Raw genomic sequence first — 17,880 nt, forward strand, 5'->3', positions numbered from 1 at the left:
CACACTGACCTGACCCTGTGATAATAGTAATAACAGATTATCCACACTGATCTGATTATGTGATAATAGTAATAACAGATTATCCACACTGACCTGACACAGTGATAATAGTAATAACAGATTATCCACACTGATCTGATTATGTGATAATAGTAATAACAGATTATCCACACTGACCTGACACTGTGATAATTCTAAAACAGCTTATCCACACTGACCTGACCCTGTGATAATAGTAATAACAGCTTATCCATAATAGTAATAGCACAACCATGACCTGATAATAGTAATAACAGCTTATCCACACTGTGATAAATAGTAATAACAGCTTATCCACACTGACCTGACACTATGATAATAGTAATAACAGCTTATCCACACAGATCTGACACAGTGATAATAGTAATAACAGCTTATCCACACTGACCTGACACTGTGATAATAGTAATAACAGCTTATCCACACTGATCTGACCCTGTGATAATAGTAATAACAGCTTATCCACACTGATCTGATGATGTGATAATAGTAATAACAGCTTATCCACACTGATCTGATGATGTGATAATAGTAATAACAGCTTATCCACACTGATCTGATGATGTGCTAATAGTAATAACAGCTTATCCACACTGATCTGATGATGTGATAATAGTAATAACAGCTTATCCACACTGACCTGACACTGTGATAATAGTAATAACAGCTTATCCACACTGATCTGACCCTGTGATAATAGTAATAACAGCTTATCCACACTGATCTGATGATGTGATAATAGTAATAACAGCTTATCCACACTGATCTGATGATGTGATAATAGTAATAACAGCTTATCCACACTGATCTGATGATGTGCTAATAGTAATAACAGCTTATCCACACTGATCTGATGATGTGATAATAGTAATAACAGCTTATCCACACTGATCTGACCCTGTGATAATAGTAATAACAGCTTATCCACACTGACCTGACACAGTGATAATAGTAATAACAGCTTATCCACACTGATCTGACCCTGTGATAATAGTAATAAAGCTTATCCACACTGACCTGACACAGTGTAATAACAGCTTATCCAATGACCTGACAATATAATAAATAGCTTATCCACACTGACCTGACACTGTGATAATAGTAATAACAGCTTAACCACACTGATCTGACACTGTGATAATAGTAATAACAGCTTAACCATACTGATCTGACTCTGTGATAATAGTAATAACAGCTTAACCATACTGAGCTGACTCTGTGATAATCGTAATAACAGCTTATCCACACTGATCTGACACTGTGATAATAGTAATAACAGCTTATCCACACTGACCTGACACTGTGATAATAGTAATAACAGCTTATCCAACAGATCTGATGATGTGATAATAGTAAAACAGCTTATCCACACTGACTGACATGTGATAATAGTAATAACAGCTTATCCACACTGACCTGACACTGTGATAATAGTAATAACAGCTTATCCACACTGACCTGACAGCTGTGATAATAATAGTAATAACAGCTTATCCACACTGACCTGACACTGTGATAATAGTAATAACAGCTTATCCACACTGATCTGACCCTGTGATAATAGTAATAACAGCTTATCCACACTGACCTGACCCTGTGATAATAGTAATAACAGCTTATCCACACTGACCTGACCCTGTGATAATAGTAATAACAGCTTATCCACACTGACCTGACACTGTGATAATAGTAATAACAGCTTATCCACACTGACCTGACCCTGTGATAATAGTAATAACAGCTTATCCACACTGACCTGACCCTGTGATAATAGTAATAACAGCTTATCCACACTGACCTGACACTGTGATAATAGTAATAACAGCTTATCCACACTGACCTGACCCTGTGATAATAGTAATAACAGCTTATCCACACTGATCTGACCCTGTGATAATAGTAATAACAGCTTATCCACACTGACTGACCCTGTGATAATAGTAATAACAGCTTATCCACACTGATCTGACCCTGTGATAATAGTAATAACAGCTTATCCACACTGACCTGACCCTGTGATAATAGTAATAACAGCTTATCCACACTGACCTGACCCTGTGATAATAGTAATAACAGCTTATCCACACTGACCTGATAATAGTAATAACAGCTTATCCACACTGACCTGACCCTGATAATAGTAATAACAGCTTATCCACACTGACCTGACCCTGTGATAATAGTAATAACAGCTTATCCACACTGACCTGACACTGTGATAATAGTAATAACAGCTTATCCACACTGACCTGACCCTGTGATAATAGTAATAATCCATACTGACCTTATCCACACACTGACCTGACACTGTGATAATAGTAATAACAGCTTATCCACACTGACCTGACACTGTGATAATAGTAATCCAACTCACCTGACACTTATCCTTATCCACACTGACCTGACCCTGTGATAATAGTAATAACATCTTATCCACACTGACCTGACACTATGATAAAAGTAATAACAGCTTATCCACACTGACCTGACACTGTGATAATAGTAATAACAGCTTATCCACACCTGACACTGACAGCTTATCCATGATAATGATAATGGTAATAACATCTTATCCATACTGACCTGACACTGTGATAATAGTAATAACAGCTTATCCACACTGACCTGACACTGTGATAATAATAATAACATCTTATCCACACTGATCTGATGATGTGATAATAGTAAAACAGCTTATCCATACTGATCGGATGATGTGATAATAATAGTAATAACAGCTTATCAACACTGATCTGACCCTGTGATAATAGAAATAACAGCTTAACCATACTGATCTGATGCTGCGATAATTATAATAACAGCTTATCCACACTGATCTGATGATGTGATAATAGAGCTAACAGCTTATCCAAACTGATCTGATGATGTGATAGTATTAGTAATAACAGCTTATCCACACTGACCTGACCCTGTGATAATAGTAATAACAGCTTATCCACACTAACCTGACCCTGTGATGATAGTAATAACAGCTTATCCACACTGACCTGACACTGTGATAATAGAATAACAGCTTATCCACACTGACCTGACCCTGTGATAATAGTAATAACAGCTTATCCACACTGACCTGACCCTTGTGATAATAGTAATAACAGCTTATCCACACTGACCTGACTTTTTGATATTTGTAATAACAGCTTATCCACACAGACCTGACAATGTGATAATAGTAATAACATCTTATCCATACTTATCTGACGCTGTGATAATAGTAATAACATCTTATCCATACTGATCTGATGATGTGATAATAGTAATAACATCTTATCCATACTTATCTGACGCTGTGATAATAGTAATAACATCTTATCCATACTGATCTGATGATGTGATAATAGTAATAACAGCTTATCCATACTGACCTGACACTGTGATAATAGTAATAACAGCTTATCCACACTGACCTGACCCTGTGATAATAGTAACAACAGCTTATCCACACTGACCTGACACTATGATAATAGTAATAACAGCTTATCCACACTGACTTGACCCTGTGATAATAGTAATAACATCTTATCCACACTGACCTGACCCTGTGATAATAGTAATAACAGCTTATCCACACAGATCTGATGATGTGATAATAGTAAAACAGCTTACCCACACTGACCTGACACTATGATAATAGTAATAACAGCTTATCCACACTGACCTGACACTGTGATAATAGTAATAACAGCTTAACCATACTGATCTGACTCTGTGATAATAGTAATAACAGCTTATCCACACTGATCTGATGATGTGATAATAGCGCTAACAGCTTATCCATACTGATCTGATGATGTGATAATAATAGTAATAACAGCTTAACCATACTGATCTGACTCTGTGATAACAGTAATAACAGCTTATCCACACTGACCTGACACTGTGATAATAGTAATAACAGCTTATCCACACTGACCTGATGATGTGATAATAATAGTAATAACAGCTTATCCACACTGATCTGATAATAGTAAAACAGCTTATTCACACTGACCTGACTCTGTGATAATAGTAATAACAGCTTATCCACACTGACCTGACACTGTGATAATAGTAATAACAGCTTATCCACACTGATCTGATGATGTGATAATAGTAAAACAGCTAATCCACACTGATCTGACACTGTCATAATAGCAATAACAGCTTATCCACAGTGACCTGACACTGTGATAATAGTAATAACAGCTTATCCACACTGATCTGATGATGTGATAATAGTATAACAGCTTATCCACACTGATCTGACACTGTGATAATAGTAATAACAGCTTATCCACACTGATCTGACGATGTGATAATAGTAAAACAGCTTATTCGCACTACCTGACTCTGTGATAATAGTAATAACAGTTTATCCACACTGACCTGACACTATGATAATAGTAATAACAGCTTATCCACACTGACCTGACACTGTGATAATAGTAATAACAGCTTATCCACACTGACCTGGCACTATGATAATAGTAAAAACAGCTTATCCACACTGACCTGACCCTGTGATAATAGTAATAACATCTTATCCATACTGATCTTACACCATGATAATAGTAATAGCAGCTTATCCACACTGACCTGACACTGTGATAATAGTAATAACAGCTTATCCACACTGATCTGACACCATGATAATAGTAATAGCAGCTTATCCACACTGACCTGACACTGTGATAATAGTAATAACAGCTTATCCACACTGAACTGACCCTGTGATAATAGTACTAACAGCTTATCCACACTGACCTGACCCTGTGATAATAGTAATAACAGCTTATCCACACTGATCTGACACCATGATAATAGTAATAGCAGCTTATCCACACTGACCTGACACTGTGATAATAGTAATAACAGCTTATCCAAACTGATCTGACACCATGATAATAGTAATGATTATCCATGACCTGACACTAATAATAACAGCTTATCCACACTGACCTGACACCATGATAATAGTAATAACAGCTTATCCACACTGACCTGACACAGTGATAATAGTAATAACAGATTATCCACACTGACCTGACCCTGTGATAATAGTAATAACAGCTTATCCACACTGACCTGACCCTGTGATAATAGTAATAACAGCTTATCCACACTGACCTGACCCTGTGATAATAGTAATAACAGCTTATCCACACTGACCTGACCCTGTGATAATAGTAATAACAGCTTATCCATACTGAACTGACACCATGATAATAGTAATAACAGATTATCCACACTGACCTGACCCTGTGATAATAGTAATAACAGCTTATCCACACTGACCTGACCCTGTGATAATAGTAATAACAGCTTATCCACACTGAACTGACCCATGATAATAGTAATAACAGCTTATCCACACTGACCTGACACTGTGATGATAATAGTAATAACAGCTTATCCACACTGACCTGACACTGTGATAATAGTAATAACAGCTTATCCACACTGACCTGACACTGTGATAATAGTAATAACAGCTTATCCACACTGACCTGACACTGTGATAATAGTAATAACAGCTTATCCACACTGATCTGATGATGTGATAATAGTAATAACAGCTTATCCACACTGATCTGATGATGTGATAATAGTAATAACAGCTTATCCACACTGATCTGATGATGTGATAATAGTAATAACAGCTTATCCACACTGATCTGATGATGTGATAATAGTAATAACAGCTTATCCACACTGATCTGATGATGTGATAATAGTAATAACAGCTTATCCACACTGATCTGATGATGTGATAATAGTAATAACAGCTTATCCACACTGATCTGACCCTGTGATAATAGTAATAACAGCTTATCCACACTGACCTGACACAGTGATAATAGTAATAACAGCTTATCCACACTGATCTGACCCTGTGATAATAGTAATAAAAGCTTATCCACACTGACCTGACACAGTGATAATAGTAATAACAGCTTATCCACACTGACCTGACAATGTGATAATAGTAATAACAGCTTATCCACACTGACCTGACACTGTGATAATAGTAATAACAGCTTAACCACACTGATCTGACTCTGTGATAATTGTAATAACAGCTTAACCACACTGATCTGACACTGTGATAATAGTATTAACAGCTTAACCATACTGATCTGACTCTGTGATAATAGTAATAGCAGCTTAACCATACTGATCTGACTCTGTGATAATAGTAATAACAGCTTATCCACACTGATCTGACACTGTGATAATAGTAATAACAGCTTATCCACACTGACCTGACACTATGATAATAGTAATAACAGCTTATCCACACAGATCTGACACAGTGATAATAGTAATAACAGCTTATCCACACTGACCTGACACTGTGATAATAGTAATAACAGCTTATCCACACTGATCTGACCCTGTGATAATAGTAATAACAGCTTATCCACACTGATCTGATGATGTGATAATAGTAATAACAGCTTATCCACACTGATCTGATGATGTGATAATAGTAATAACAGCTTATCCACACTGATCTGATGATGTGATAATAGTAATAACAGCTTATCCACACTGATCTGATGATGTGATAATAGTAATAACAGCTTATCCACACTGATCTGATGATGTGATAATAGTAATATCAGCTTATCCACACTGATCTGATGATGTGATAATAGTAATAACAGCTTATCCACACTGATCTGACCCTGTGATAATAGTAATAACAGATTATCCACACTGACCTGACACTGTGATAATAGTAATAACAGCTTATCCACACTGATCTGACCCTGTGATAATAGTAATAAAATCTTATCCACACTGACCTGACACAGTGATAATAGTAATAACAGCTTATCCACACTGACCTGACAATGTGATAATAGTAATAACAGCTTATCCACACTGACCTGACACTGTGATAATAGTAATAAAAGCTTAACCACACTGATCTGACTCTGTGATAATAGTAATAACAGCTTAACCACACTGATCTGACACTGTGATAATAGTAATAACAGCTTAACCATACTGATCTGACTCTGTGATAATAGTAATAGCAGCTTAACCATACTGATCTGACTCTGTGATAATAGTAATAACAGCTTATCCACACTGATCTGACACTATGATAATAGTAATAACAGCTTATCCACACAGATCTGATGATGTGATAATAGTAAAACAGCTTACCCACACTGACTTGACACTATTATAATAGTAATAACAGCTTATCCACACTGGCCTGACACTATGATAATAGTAATAACAGCTTATCCACACAGATCTGATGATGTGATAATAGTAAAACAGCTTACCCACACTGACTTGACACTATTATAATAGTAATAACAGCTTATCCACACTGGCCTGACACTGTGATAATAGTAATAACAGCTTATCCACACTGAACTGACCCTGTGATAATAGTAATAACAGCTTATCCACACTGACCTGACCCTGTGATAATAGTAATAACAGCTTATCCACACTGACCTGACACTGTGATAATAGTAATAACAGCTTATCCACACTGACCTGACCCTGTGATAATAGTAATAACAGCTTATCCACACTGACCTGACCCTGTGATAATAGTAATAACAGCTTATCCACACTGACCTGACACTGTGATAATAGTAATAACAGCTTATCCACACTGACCTGACCCTGTGATAATAGTAATAACAGCTTATCCACACTGATCTGACCCTGTGATAATAGTAATAACAGCTTATCCACACTGATCTGACCCTGTGATAATAGTAATAACAGCTTATCCACACTGACCTGACCCTGTGATAATAGTAATAACAGCTTATCCACACTGACCTGACACAGTGATAATAGTAATAACAGATTATCCACACTGACCTGACCCTGTGATAATAGTAATAACAGCTTATCCACACTGACCTGACCCTGTGATAATAGTAATAACAGCTTATCCACACTGACCTGACACAGTGATAATAGTAATAACAGCTTATCCACACTGACCTGACCCTGTGATAATAGTAATAACAGCTTATCCACACTGACCTGACACAGTGATAATAGTAATAACAGCTTATCCACACTGACCTGACACTGTGATAATAGTAATAACAGCTTATCCACACTGACCTGACTATGTGATAATAGTAATAACAGATTATCCACACTGACCTGACACTAAATAGTAATAACAGCTTAACCACACTGATCTGACTCTGTGATAATAGTAATAACAGCTTAACCACACTGATCTGACACTGTGATAATAGTAATAACAGCTTAACCATACTGATCTGACTCTGTGATAATAGTAATAGCAGCTTAACCATACTGATCTGACTCTGTGATAATAGTAATAAGAGCTTATCCACACTGATCTGACACTGTGATAATAGTAATAACAGCTTATCCACACTGACCTGACACTATGATAATAGTAATAACAGCTTATCCACACAGATCTGATGATGTGATAATAGTAAAACAGCTTATCCACACTGACCTGACACTGTGATAATAGTAATAACAGCTTATCCACACTGATCTGACACTGTGATAATAGTAATAACAGCTTATCCACACTGACCTGACACTATGATAATAGTAATAACAGCTTATCCACACAGATCTGATGATGTGATAATAGTAAAACAGCTTATCCACACTGACCTGACAATGTGATAATAGTAATAACAGCTTACCCACACTGACTTGACACTATTATAATAGTAATAACAGCTTATCCACACTGGCCTGACACTGTGATAATACTAATAACAGCTTATCCACACTGATCTGATGATGTGATAATAGTAAAAAAGCTTATCCATACTGATCTGATGATGTGATAATAATAGTAATAACAGCGTATCCATACTGATCTGATGATGTGATAATAGCGCTAACAGCTTATCCATACTGATCTGATGATGTGATAATAATAGTAATAACAGCTTATCCACACTGATATGACCCTGTGATAATAGTAATAACAGCTTAACCATACTGATCTGACTCTGTGATAATAGTAATAACAGCTTATCCATACTGATCTGACCATGTGATAATAGTAATAACAGCTTATCCACACTGATCTGACCCTGTGATAATAGTAATAACAGCTTATCCATACTGATCTGACCATGTGATAATAGTAATAACAGCTTATCCACACTGATCTGATGATGTGATAATAGTAATAACAGCTTATCCACACTGATCTGATGATGTGATAATAGTAATAACAGCTTATCCACACTGATCTGATGATGTGATAATAGTAATAACAGCTTATCCACACTGATCTGATGATGTGATAATAGTAATAACAGCTTATCCACACTGATCTGATGATGTGATAATAGTAATAACAGCTTATCCACACTGATCTGACCCTGTGATAATAGTAATAACAGCTTATCCACACTGACCTGACACAGTGATAATAGTAATAACAGCTTATCCACACTGATCTGACCCTGTGATAATAGTAATAAAAGCTTATCCACACTGACCTGACACAGTGATAATAGTAATAACAGCTTATCCACACTGACCTGACAATGTGATAATAGTAATAACAGCTTATCCACACTGACCTGACACTGTGATAATAGTAATAACAGCTTAACCACACTGATCTGACTCTGTGATAATAGTAATAACAGCTTAACCACACTGATCTGACACTGTGATAATAGTAATAACAGCTTAACCATACTGATCTGACTCTGTGATAATAGTAATAGCAGCTTAACCATACTGATCTGACTCTGTGATAATAGTAATAACAGCTTATCCACACTGATCTGACACTGTGATAATAGTAATAACAGCTTATCCACACTGACCTGACCCTGTGATAATAGTAATAACAGCTTATCCACACTGACCTGACACAGTGATAATAGTAATAACAGCTTATCCACACTGACCTGACACTGTGATAATAGTAATAACAGCTTATCCACACTGACCTGACTATGTGATAATAGTAATAACAGCTTATCCACACTGACCTGACACTGTGATAATAGTAATAACAGCTTAACCACACTGATCTGACTCTGTGATAATAGTAATAACAGCTTAACCACACTGATCTGACACTGTGATAATAGTAATAACAGCTTAACCATACTGATCTGACTCTGTGATAATAGTAATAGCAGCTTAACCATACTGATCTGACTCTGTGATAATAGTAATAAGAGCTTATCCACACTGATCTGACACTGTGATAATAGTAATAACAGCTTATCCACACTGACCTGACACTATGATAATAGTAATAACAGCTTATCCACACAGATCTGATGATGTGATAAGAGTAAAACAGCTTATCCACACTGACCTGACACTGTGATAATAGTAATAACAGCTTATCCACACTGATCTGACACTGTGATAATAGTAATAACAGCTTATCCACACTGACCTGACACTATGATAATAGTAATAACAGCTTATCCACACAGATCTGATGATGTGATAATAGTAAAACAGCTTATCCACACTGACCTGACAATGTGATAATAGTAATAACAGCTTACCCACACTGACTTGACACTATTATAATAGTAATAACAGCTTATCCACACTGGCCTGACACTGTGATAATACTAATAACAGCTTATCCACACTGATCTGATGATGTGATAATAGTAAAAAGCTTATCCATACTGATCTGATGATGTGATAATAATAGTAATAACAGCGTATCCATACTGATCTGATGATGTGATAATAGCGCTAACAGCTTATCCATACTGATCTGATGATGTGATAATAATAGTAATAACAGCTTATCCACACTGATATGACCCTGTGATAATAGTAATAACAGCTTAACCATACTGATCTGACTCTGTGATAATAGTAGTAACAGCTTATCCATACTGATCTGACCATGTGATAATAGTAATAACAGCTTATCCATACTGATCTGACCCTGTGATAATAGTAATAACAGCTTATCCATACTGATCTGACCATGTGATAATAGTAATAACAGCTTATCCACACTGATCTGACCCTGTGATAATAGTAATAACAGCTTATCCATACTGATCTGACCATGTGATAATAGTAATAACAGCTTATCCACACTGATCTGATGATGTGATAATAGTAATAACAGCTTATCCACACTGATCTGATGATGTGATAATAGTAATAACAGCTTATCCACACTGATCTGATGATGTGATAATAGTAATAACAGCTTATCCACACTGATCTGATGATGTGATAATAGTAATAACAGCTTATCCACACTGATCTGATGATGTGATAATAGTAATAACAGCTTATCCACACTGATCTGACCCTGTGATAATAGTAATAACAGCTTATCCACACTGACCTGACACAGTGATAATAGTAATAACAGCTTATCCACACTGATCTGACCCTGTGATAATAGTAATAAAAGCTTATCCACACTGACCTGACACAGTGATAATAGTAATAACAGCTTATCCACACTGACCTGACAATGTGATAATAGTAATAACAGCTTATCCACACTGACCTGACACTGTGATAATAGTAATAACAGCTTAACCACACTGATCTGACTCTGTGATAATAGTAATAACAGCTTAACCACACTGATCTGACACTGTGATAATAGTAATAACAGCTTAACCATACTGATCTGACTCTGTGATAATAGTAATAGCAGCTTAACCATACTGATCTGACTCTGTGATAATAGTAATAACAGCTTATCCACACTGATCTGACACTGTGATAATAGTAATAACAGCTTATCCACACTGACCTGACACTATGATAATAGTAATAACAGCCTATCCACACAGATCTGATGATGTGATAATAGTAAAACAGCTTACCCACACTGACTTGACACTATTATAATAGTAATAACAGCTTATCCACACTGGCCTGACACTGTGATAATAGTAATAACAGCTTATCCACACTGACCTGACCCTGTGATAATAGTAATAACAGCTTATCCACACTGACCTGACACTGTGATAATAGTAATAACAGCTTAGACCCACTGATCTGACCCTGTGATAACAGTAATAACAGCTTATCCACACTGAACTGACCCTGTGATAATAGTAATAACAGCTTATCCACACTGACCTGACCCTGTGATAATAGTAATAACAGCTTATCCACACTGACCTGACACTGTGATAATAGTAATAACAGCTTATCCACACTGACCTGACCCTGTGATAATAGTAATAACAGCTTATCCACACTGACCTGACCCTGTGATAATAGTAATAACAGCTTATCCACACTGACCTGACACTGTGATAATAGTAATAACAGCTTATCCACACTGACCTGACCCTGTGATAATAGTAATAACAGCTTATCCACACTGATCTGACCCTGTGATAATAGTAATAACAGCTTATCCACACTGATCTGACCCTGTGATAATAGTAATAACAGCTTATCCACACTGATCTGACCCTGTGATAATAGTAATAACAGCTTATCCACACTGACCTGAAACAGTGATAATAGTAATAACAGCTTATCCACACTGACCTGACCCTGTGATAATAGTAATAACAGCTTATCCACACTGACCTGACCCTGTGATAATAGTAATAACAGCTTATCCACACTGACCTGACACAGTGATAATAGTAATAACAGCTTATCCACACTGACCTGACCCTGTGATAATAGTAATAACAGCTTATCCACACTGACCTGACACAGTGATAATAGTAATAACAGCTTATCCACACTGACCTGACACTGTGATAATAGTAATAACAGCTTATCCACACTGACCTGACAATGTGATAATAGTAATAACAGCTTATCCACACTGACCTGACACTGTGATAATAGTAATAACAGCTTAACCACACTGATCTGACTCTGTGATAATAGTAATAACAGCTTAACCACACTGATCTGACACTGTGATAATAGTAATAACAGCTTAACCATACTGATCTGACTCTGTGATAATAGTAATAGCAGCTTAACCATACTGATCTGACTCTGTGATAATAGTAATAACAGCTTATCCACACTGATCTGACACTGTGATAATAGTAATAACAGCTTATCCACACTGACCTGACACTATGATAATAGTAATAACAGCTTATCCACACAGATCTGATGATGTGATAATAGTAAAACAGCTTATCCACACTGACCTGACACTGTGATAATAGTAATAACAGCTTATCCACACTGATCTGACACTGTGATAATAGTAATAACAGCTTATCCACACTGACCTGACACTATGATAATAGTAATAACAGCTTATCCACACAGATCTGATGATGTGATAATAGTAAAACAGCTTATCCACACTGACCTGACAATGTGATAATAGTAATAACAGCTTACCCACACTGACTTGACACTATTATAATAGTAATAACAGCTTATCCACACTGGCCTGACACTGTGATAATAGTAATAACAGCTTATCCACACTGATCTGATGATGTGATAATAGTAAAAAAGCTTATCCATACTGATCTGATGATGTGATAATAATAGTAATAACAGCTTATCCACACTGATCTGACCCTGTGATAATAGTAATAACAGCTTAACCATACTGATCTGACTCTGTGATAATAGTAATAACAGCTTATCCATACTGATCTGACCATGTGATAATAGTAATAACAGCTTATCCATACTGATCTGACCCTGTGATAATAGTAATAACAGCTTATCCATACTGATCTGACCATGTGATAATAGTAATAACAGCTTATCCATACTGATCTGACCCTGTGATAATAGTAATAACAGCTTATCCATACTGATCTGACCATGTGATAATAGTAATAACAGCTTATCCACACTGATCTGACCCTGTGATAATAGTAATAACAGCTTATCCATACTGATCTGACCATGTGATAATAGTAATAACAGCTGATCCATACTGATCTGACCCTGTGATATTAATAATAACAGTCATAAATCTTAAAAGGATAGTCCACTGCTATATCTGTATTGATTAATGGTTTCCTTACCTTAAAATGAGTACAGTATATGGAAAGGACTGGTAGTAATATATTGTTGGTGTATGTTTATTTTGGTACACTTAGCAAAAATTTCATGTTAGCACTGGCCATTGAGTGCATTCTGAATTGTTTTCCAGTTAGTGAAACAATTGAGCAAAGCAGATAGTAATAAAATGTAACAATAAAAGATCCCTTGATGTCCACCTGCTGCAATTGGTCAAGACATCACCTGAGGGAAAAACAGAGAGCCCTGCCCAAACCAGGAGAGGGAGGAGGTACGGCAACCAGCGAGGGGTTAAGGGGGAATGGGGGGTTAAGGGAGGAGGAAGGTGTATTTGGTGGGCGGGGACTCACCTTCACAGACTCACACCTTCATGATGTGGGCGGAGTCGGAGAAACCAGTGGAAGAGGGGGGAGGGGCCAGGCTGGCCGGGGACGTGAGGGGCTGGGGGCGCACTGGGCTGGAATGGAATTGGGGTGTGACGTGAGAACGAGCAAAACAAATAGCGAAACATAAAGGTGTAAAGCAATTTAAAAAGGGTAGGTAGAGTGAGGGAGATAAAACAGGGGAGACTGTGCACTCACATCACCTCACAAGCATAAGATAAATGGTGCTTAGCTTGTATGTCAGGATTTGGCCAGGGTTGTTCCGGGTTTTGGTCACTAGATGCCCCCATTGTGCTTTTTGACCTCATGTTTTTTCCCTTGTTCCCCATTATTATTTGCACCTGTGCCTCGTTTCCCCTGTTTGTATTTAAACCCTTAGTTTCCCTCAGTTCTGTGCTCTGTGTTTGTTTGTTAGCACCCAGCCCTAGTGTTCTGTGTATTCTTGTCGATTCCGGTGGATGCTCTTGTGGAATTCTGTTTTTGTTTTTGAGTATCTCTTGAGGCTTTTTTGTGCTATTCCTACCACCTTTTGGATTTGCCATTTTTTGTATTGAAGGACTTCTCCTTTTTACTTTATTAAATACACCGTCTTAAGTACTGCTGTGTCTGCCTCATCTTCTGGGTTCTGCTGACTATTCGTGGCTCAGTTGGTTAAGTGACTGTTTCTCACTCTGGAGACCCAGGTTCGTAACCGGGTCCTGACAATGTAGCTCTGTACTGAGGAAGCAAAAGGATGTAGCATCTATACTATGATAAAGCCGTTTCACCTAGATCTGGAGTTCACCTACACACATTCAGAGCACTTAGGCTCTGGAGCCGAAGGAGGCTAGACAAAAAATAAATAGTTGCTATCTGGCATCACCAGAGAAACACAGATACAGTATACATCGCAAACTTGGTTTGAACTCTGTGCAGCTGGACCATGTTTTTATGACCACGACTGACAGCAGGCAGCACATATAATGACTGCATACTAATGGTGTGGCCGAGGTGAAATGGCTAGCTAGTTAGCGGTGATGCGCTCTAGTGTTTCAGTCGGTGCCGTCACTCGCTCTGAGACCTAGAAGTAGTTGTTCCCCTTGCTCTGCAAGGGCCGCAACTTTTGTGGCAAGATGGGTAACGATACTTCGTAAGTGACTGTGGTTGATGTGTGCAGAGGGTCCCTGGTTCGAGCCCAGGTTGGGACGAGGGACGAGGTGAGGGAGGAAGCTGATAAGAGTTGATAAATCAAGCAAGTTTTGTGTTTCTTCAGCTCATCACTTAAAGCTGACAAGATGATGTTCAATTTCCCCTAATCATAAAGTTAACTGTGATGCCATTGTGAATATGTGGTTGGTTGTGGGTAGGGGGGCAGAGACAAAGGGTAAGCAGTAAAAAATGTAGTCATAGTTTTGAGCAAACGGAAACTGTCGATCTAACTATATAGTCCTTGCGATCTTCAAGGACTATATAGTAGAGCCTCTAGGTTAAGACAGTGGAGCATCAGCGTTTGTAGTGAATATTGTGGAGAGCGGAGGAGTGGGGTAGTGAGACAGACAGTGATTATTGTGGAGAGTGGAGAGTGGGGGTAATGAGACAGACAGTGAATATTGTGGAGAGTGGAGGAGTGGGGGTAGTGAGACAGACAGTGAATATTGTGGAGAGTGGAGAGTGGGGGTAGTGAGACAGACAGTGAATATTGTGGAGAGTGGAGAGTGGGGGTAATGAGACAGACAGTGAATATTGTGGAGAGTGGAGGTAATGAGACAGACAGTGAATATTGTGGAGAGTGGAGAGTGGGGGTAATGAGACAGAGAGTGAATATTGTGGAGAGTGGAGAGTGGGGGTAATGAGACAGACAGTGAATATTGTGGAGAGTGGAGGTAATGAGACAGACAGTGAATATTGTGGAGTGGAGAGTGGGGGTAGTGAGACAGACAGTGAATATTGTGGAGAGTGGAGAGTGGGGGTAGTGAGACAGACAGTGAATATTGTGGAGAGTGGGGGTTGTGAGACAGACAGTGAATATTGTGGAGAGTGGAGAGTGGAGAGTGGGGTAGTGAGACAGACAGTGAATATTGTGGAGAGTGGAGAGTGGGGGTAGTGAGACAGACAGTGAATATTGTGGAGAGTGGAGGATTGGGGTAGTGAGACAGACAGTGAATATTGTGGAGAGTGGAGGATTGGGGTAGTGAGACAGACAGTGAATATTGTGGAGAGTGGGGGTAGTGAGACAGACAGTGAATATTCTGGAGAGTGGAGAGTGGGGGTAGTGAGACAGACAGTGAATATTGTGGAGAGTGGAGGATTGGGGTAGTGAGACAGACAGTGAATATTGTGGAGAGTGGAGGATTGGGGTAGTGAGACAGACAGTGAATATTGTGGAGAGTGGAGGTAGTGAGACAGACAGTGAATATTGTGGAGAGTGGAGGATTCGGGTAGTGAGAGAGACAGTGAATATTGTGGAGAGTGGAGAGTGGGGGTAATGAGACAGACAGGGAATATTGTGGAGAGTGGAGGTAATGAGACAGACAGTGAATATTGTGGAGTGGAGAGTGGGGGTAGTGAGACAGACAGTGAATATTGTGGAGAGTGGGGGTAGTGAGACAGACAGTGAATATTGTGGAGAGTGGAGAGTGGGGGTAGTGAGACAGACAGTGAATATTGTGGAGAGTGGAGGATTGGGGTAGTGAGACAGACAGTGAATATTGTGGAGAGTGGAGGATTGGGGTAGTGAGACAGACAGTGAATATTGTGGAGAGTGGAGGTAGTGAGACAGACAGTGAATATTGTGGAGAGTGGAGGATTGGGGTAGTGAGACAGACAGTGAATATTGTGGAGAGTGGAGAGTGGGGGTAATGAGACAGACAGTGAATATTGTGGAGAGTGGAGGTAATGAGACAGATAGTGAATATTGTGGAGAGTGGAGAGTGGGGGTAGTGAGACAGACAGTGAATATTGTGGAGAGTGGGGGTTGTGAGACAGACAGTGAATATTGTGGAGAGTGGATAGTGGGGTAGTGAGACAGACAGTGAATATTGTGGAGAGTGGAGAGTGGGGGTAGTGAGACAGACACTGAATATTGTGGAGAGTGGAGAGTGGGAGTAGTGAGACAGACAGTGAATATTGTGGAGAGTGGGGGTAGTGAGACAGACAGTGAATATTGTGGAGAGTGGAGAGTGGGGGTAGTGAGACAGACAGTGAATATTGTGGAGAGTGGAGGATTGGGGTAGTGAGACAGACAGTGAATATTGTGGAGAGTGGAGGATTGGGGTAGTGAGACAGACAGTGAATATTGTGGAGAGTGGACAGTGGGGGTAGTGAGACAGACAGTGAATATTGTGGAGAGTGGAGGATTGGGGTAGTGAGACAGACAGTGAATATTGTGGAGAGTGGAGGATTGGGGTAGTGAGACAGACAGTGAATATTGTGGAGAGTGGGGGTAGTGAGACAGACAGTGAATATTGTGGAGAGTGGAGAGTGGGGGTAGTGA

General features: G+C 38.6%; 1 protein-coding gene across 1 annotated transcript in view; it reads right to left on the reverse strand.

Moving 5' to 3' along the window:
• The window catches only part of LOC135541639 (pleckstrin homology domain-containing family A member 6-like), a 243,192-nt gene that overhangs the window by 16,198 nt on the left and 209,114 nt on the right, over window positions 1-17,880 (reverse strand). Inside the window, 2 exon segments of the mRNA XM_064967954.1 lie at window positions 14,376-14,462; window positions 14,465-14,482. Of these exon segments, the coding sequence (XP_064824026.1) occupies window positions 14,386-14,462; window positions 14,465-14,482 (95 nt within the window). The 3' untranslated portion in view covers window positions 14,376-14,385.

The sequence above is a fragment of the Oncorhynchus masou genome, chromosome 6 (assembly GCF_036934945.1).
Source record: "Oncorhynchus masou masou isolate Uvic2021 chromosome 6, UVic_Omas_1.1, whole genome shotgun sequence".
Taxonomy (NCBI): domain Eukaryota; kingdom Metazoa; phylum Chordata; class Actinopteri; order Salmoniformes; family Salmonidae; genus Oncorhynchus; species Oncorhynchus masou.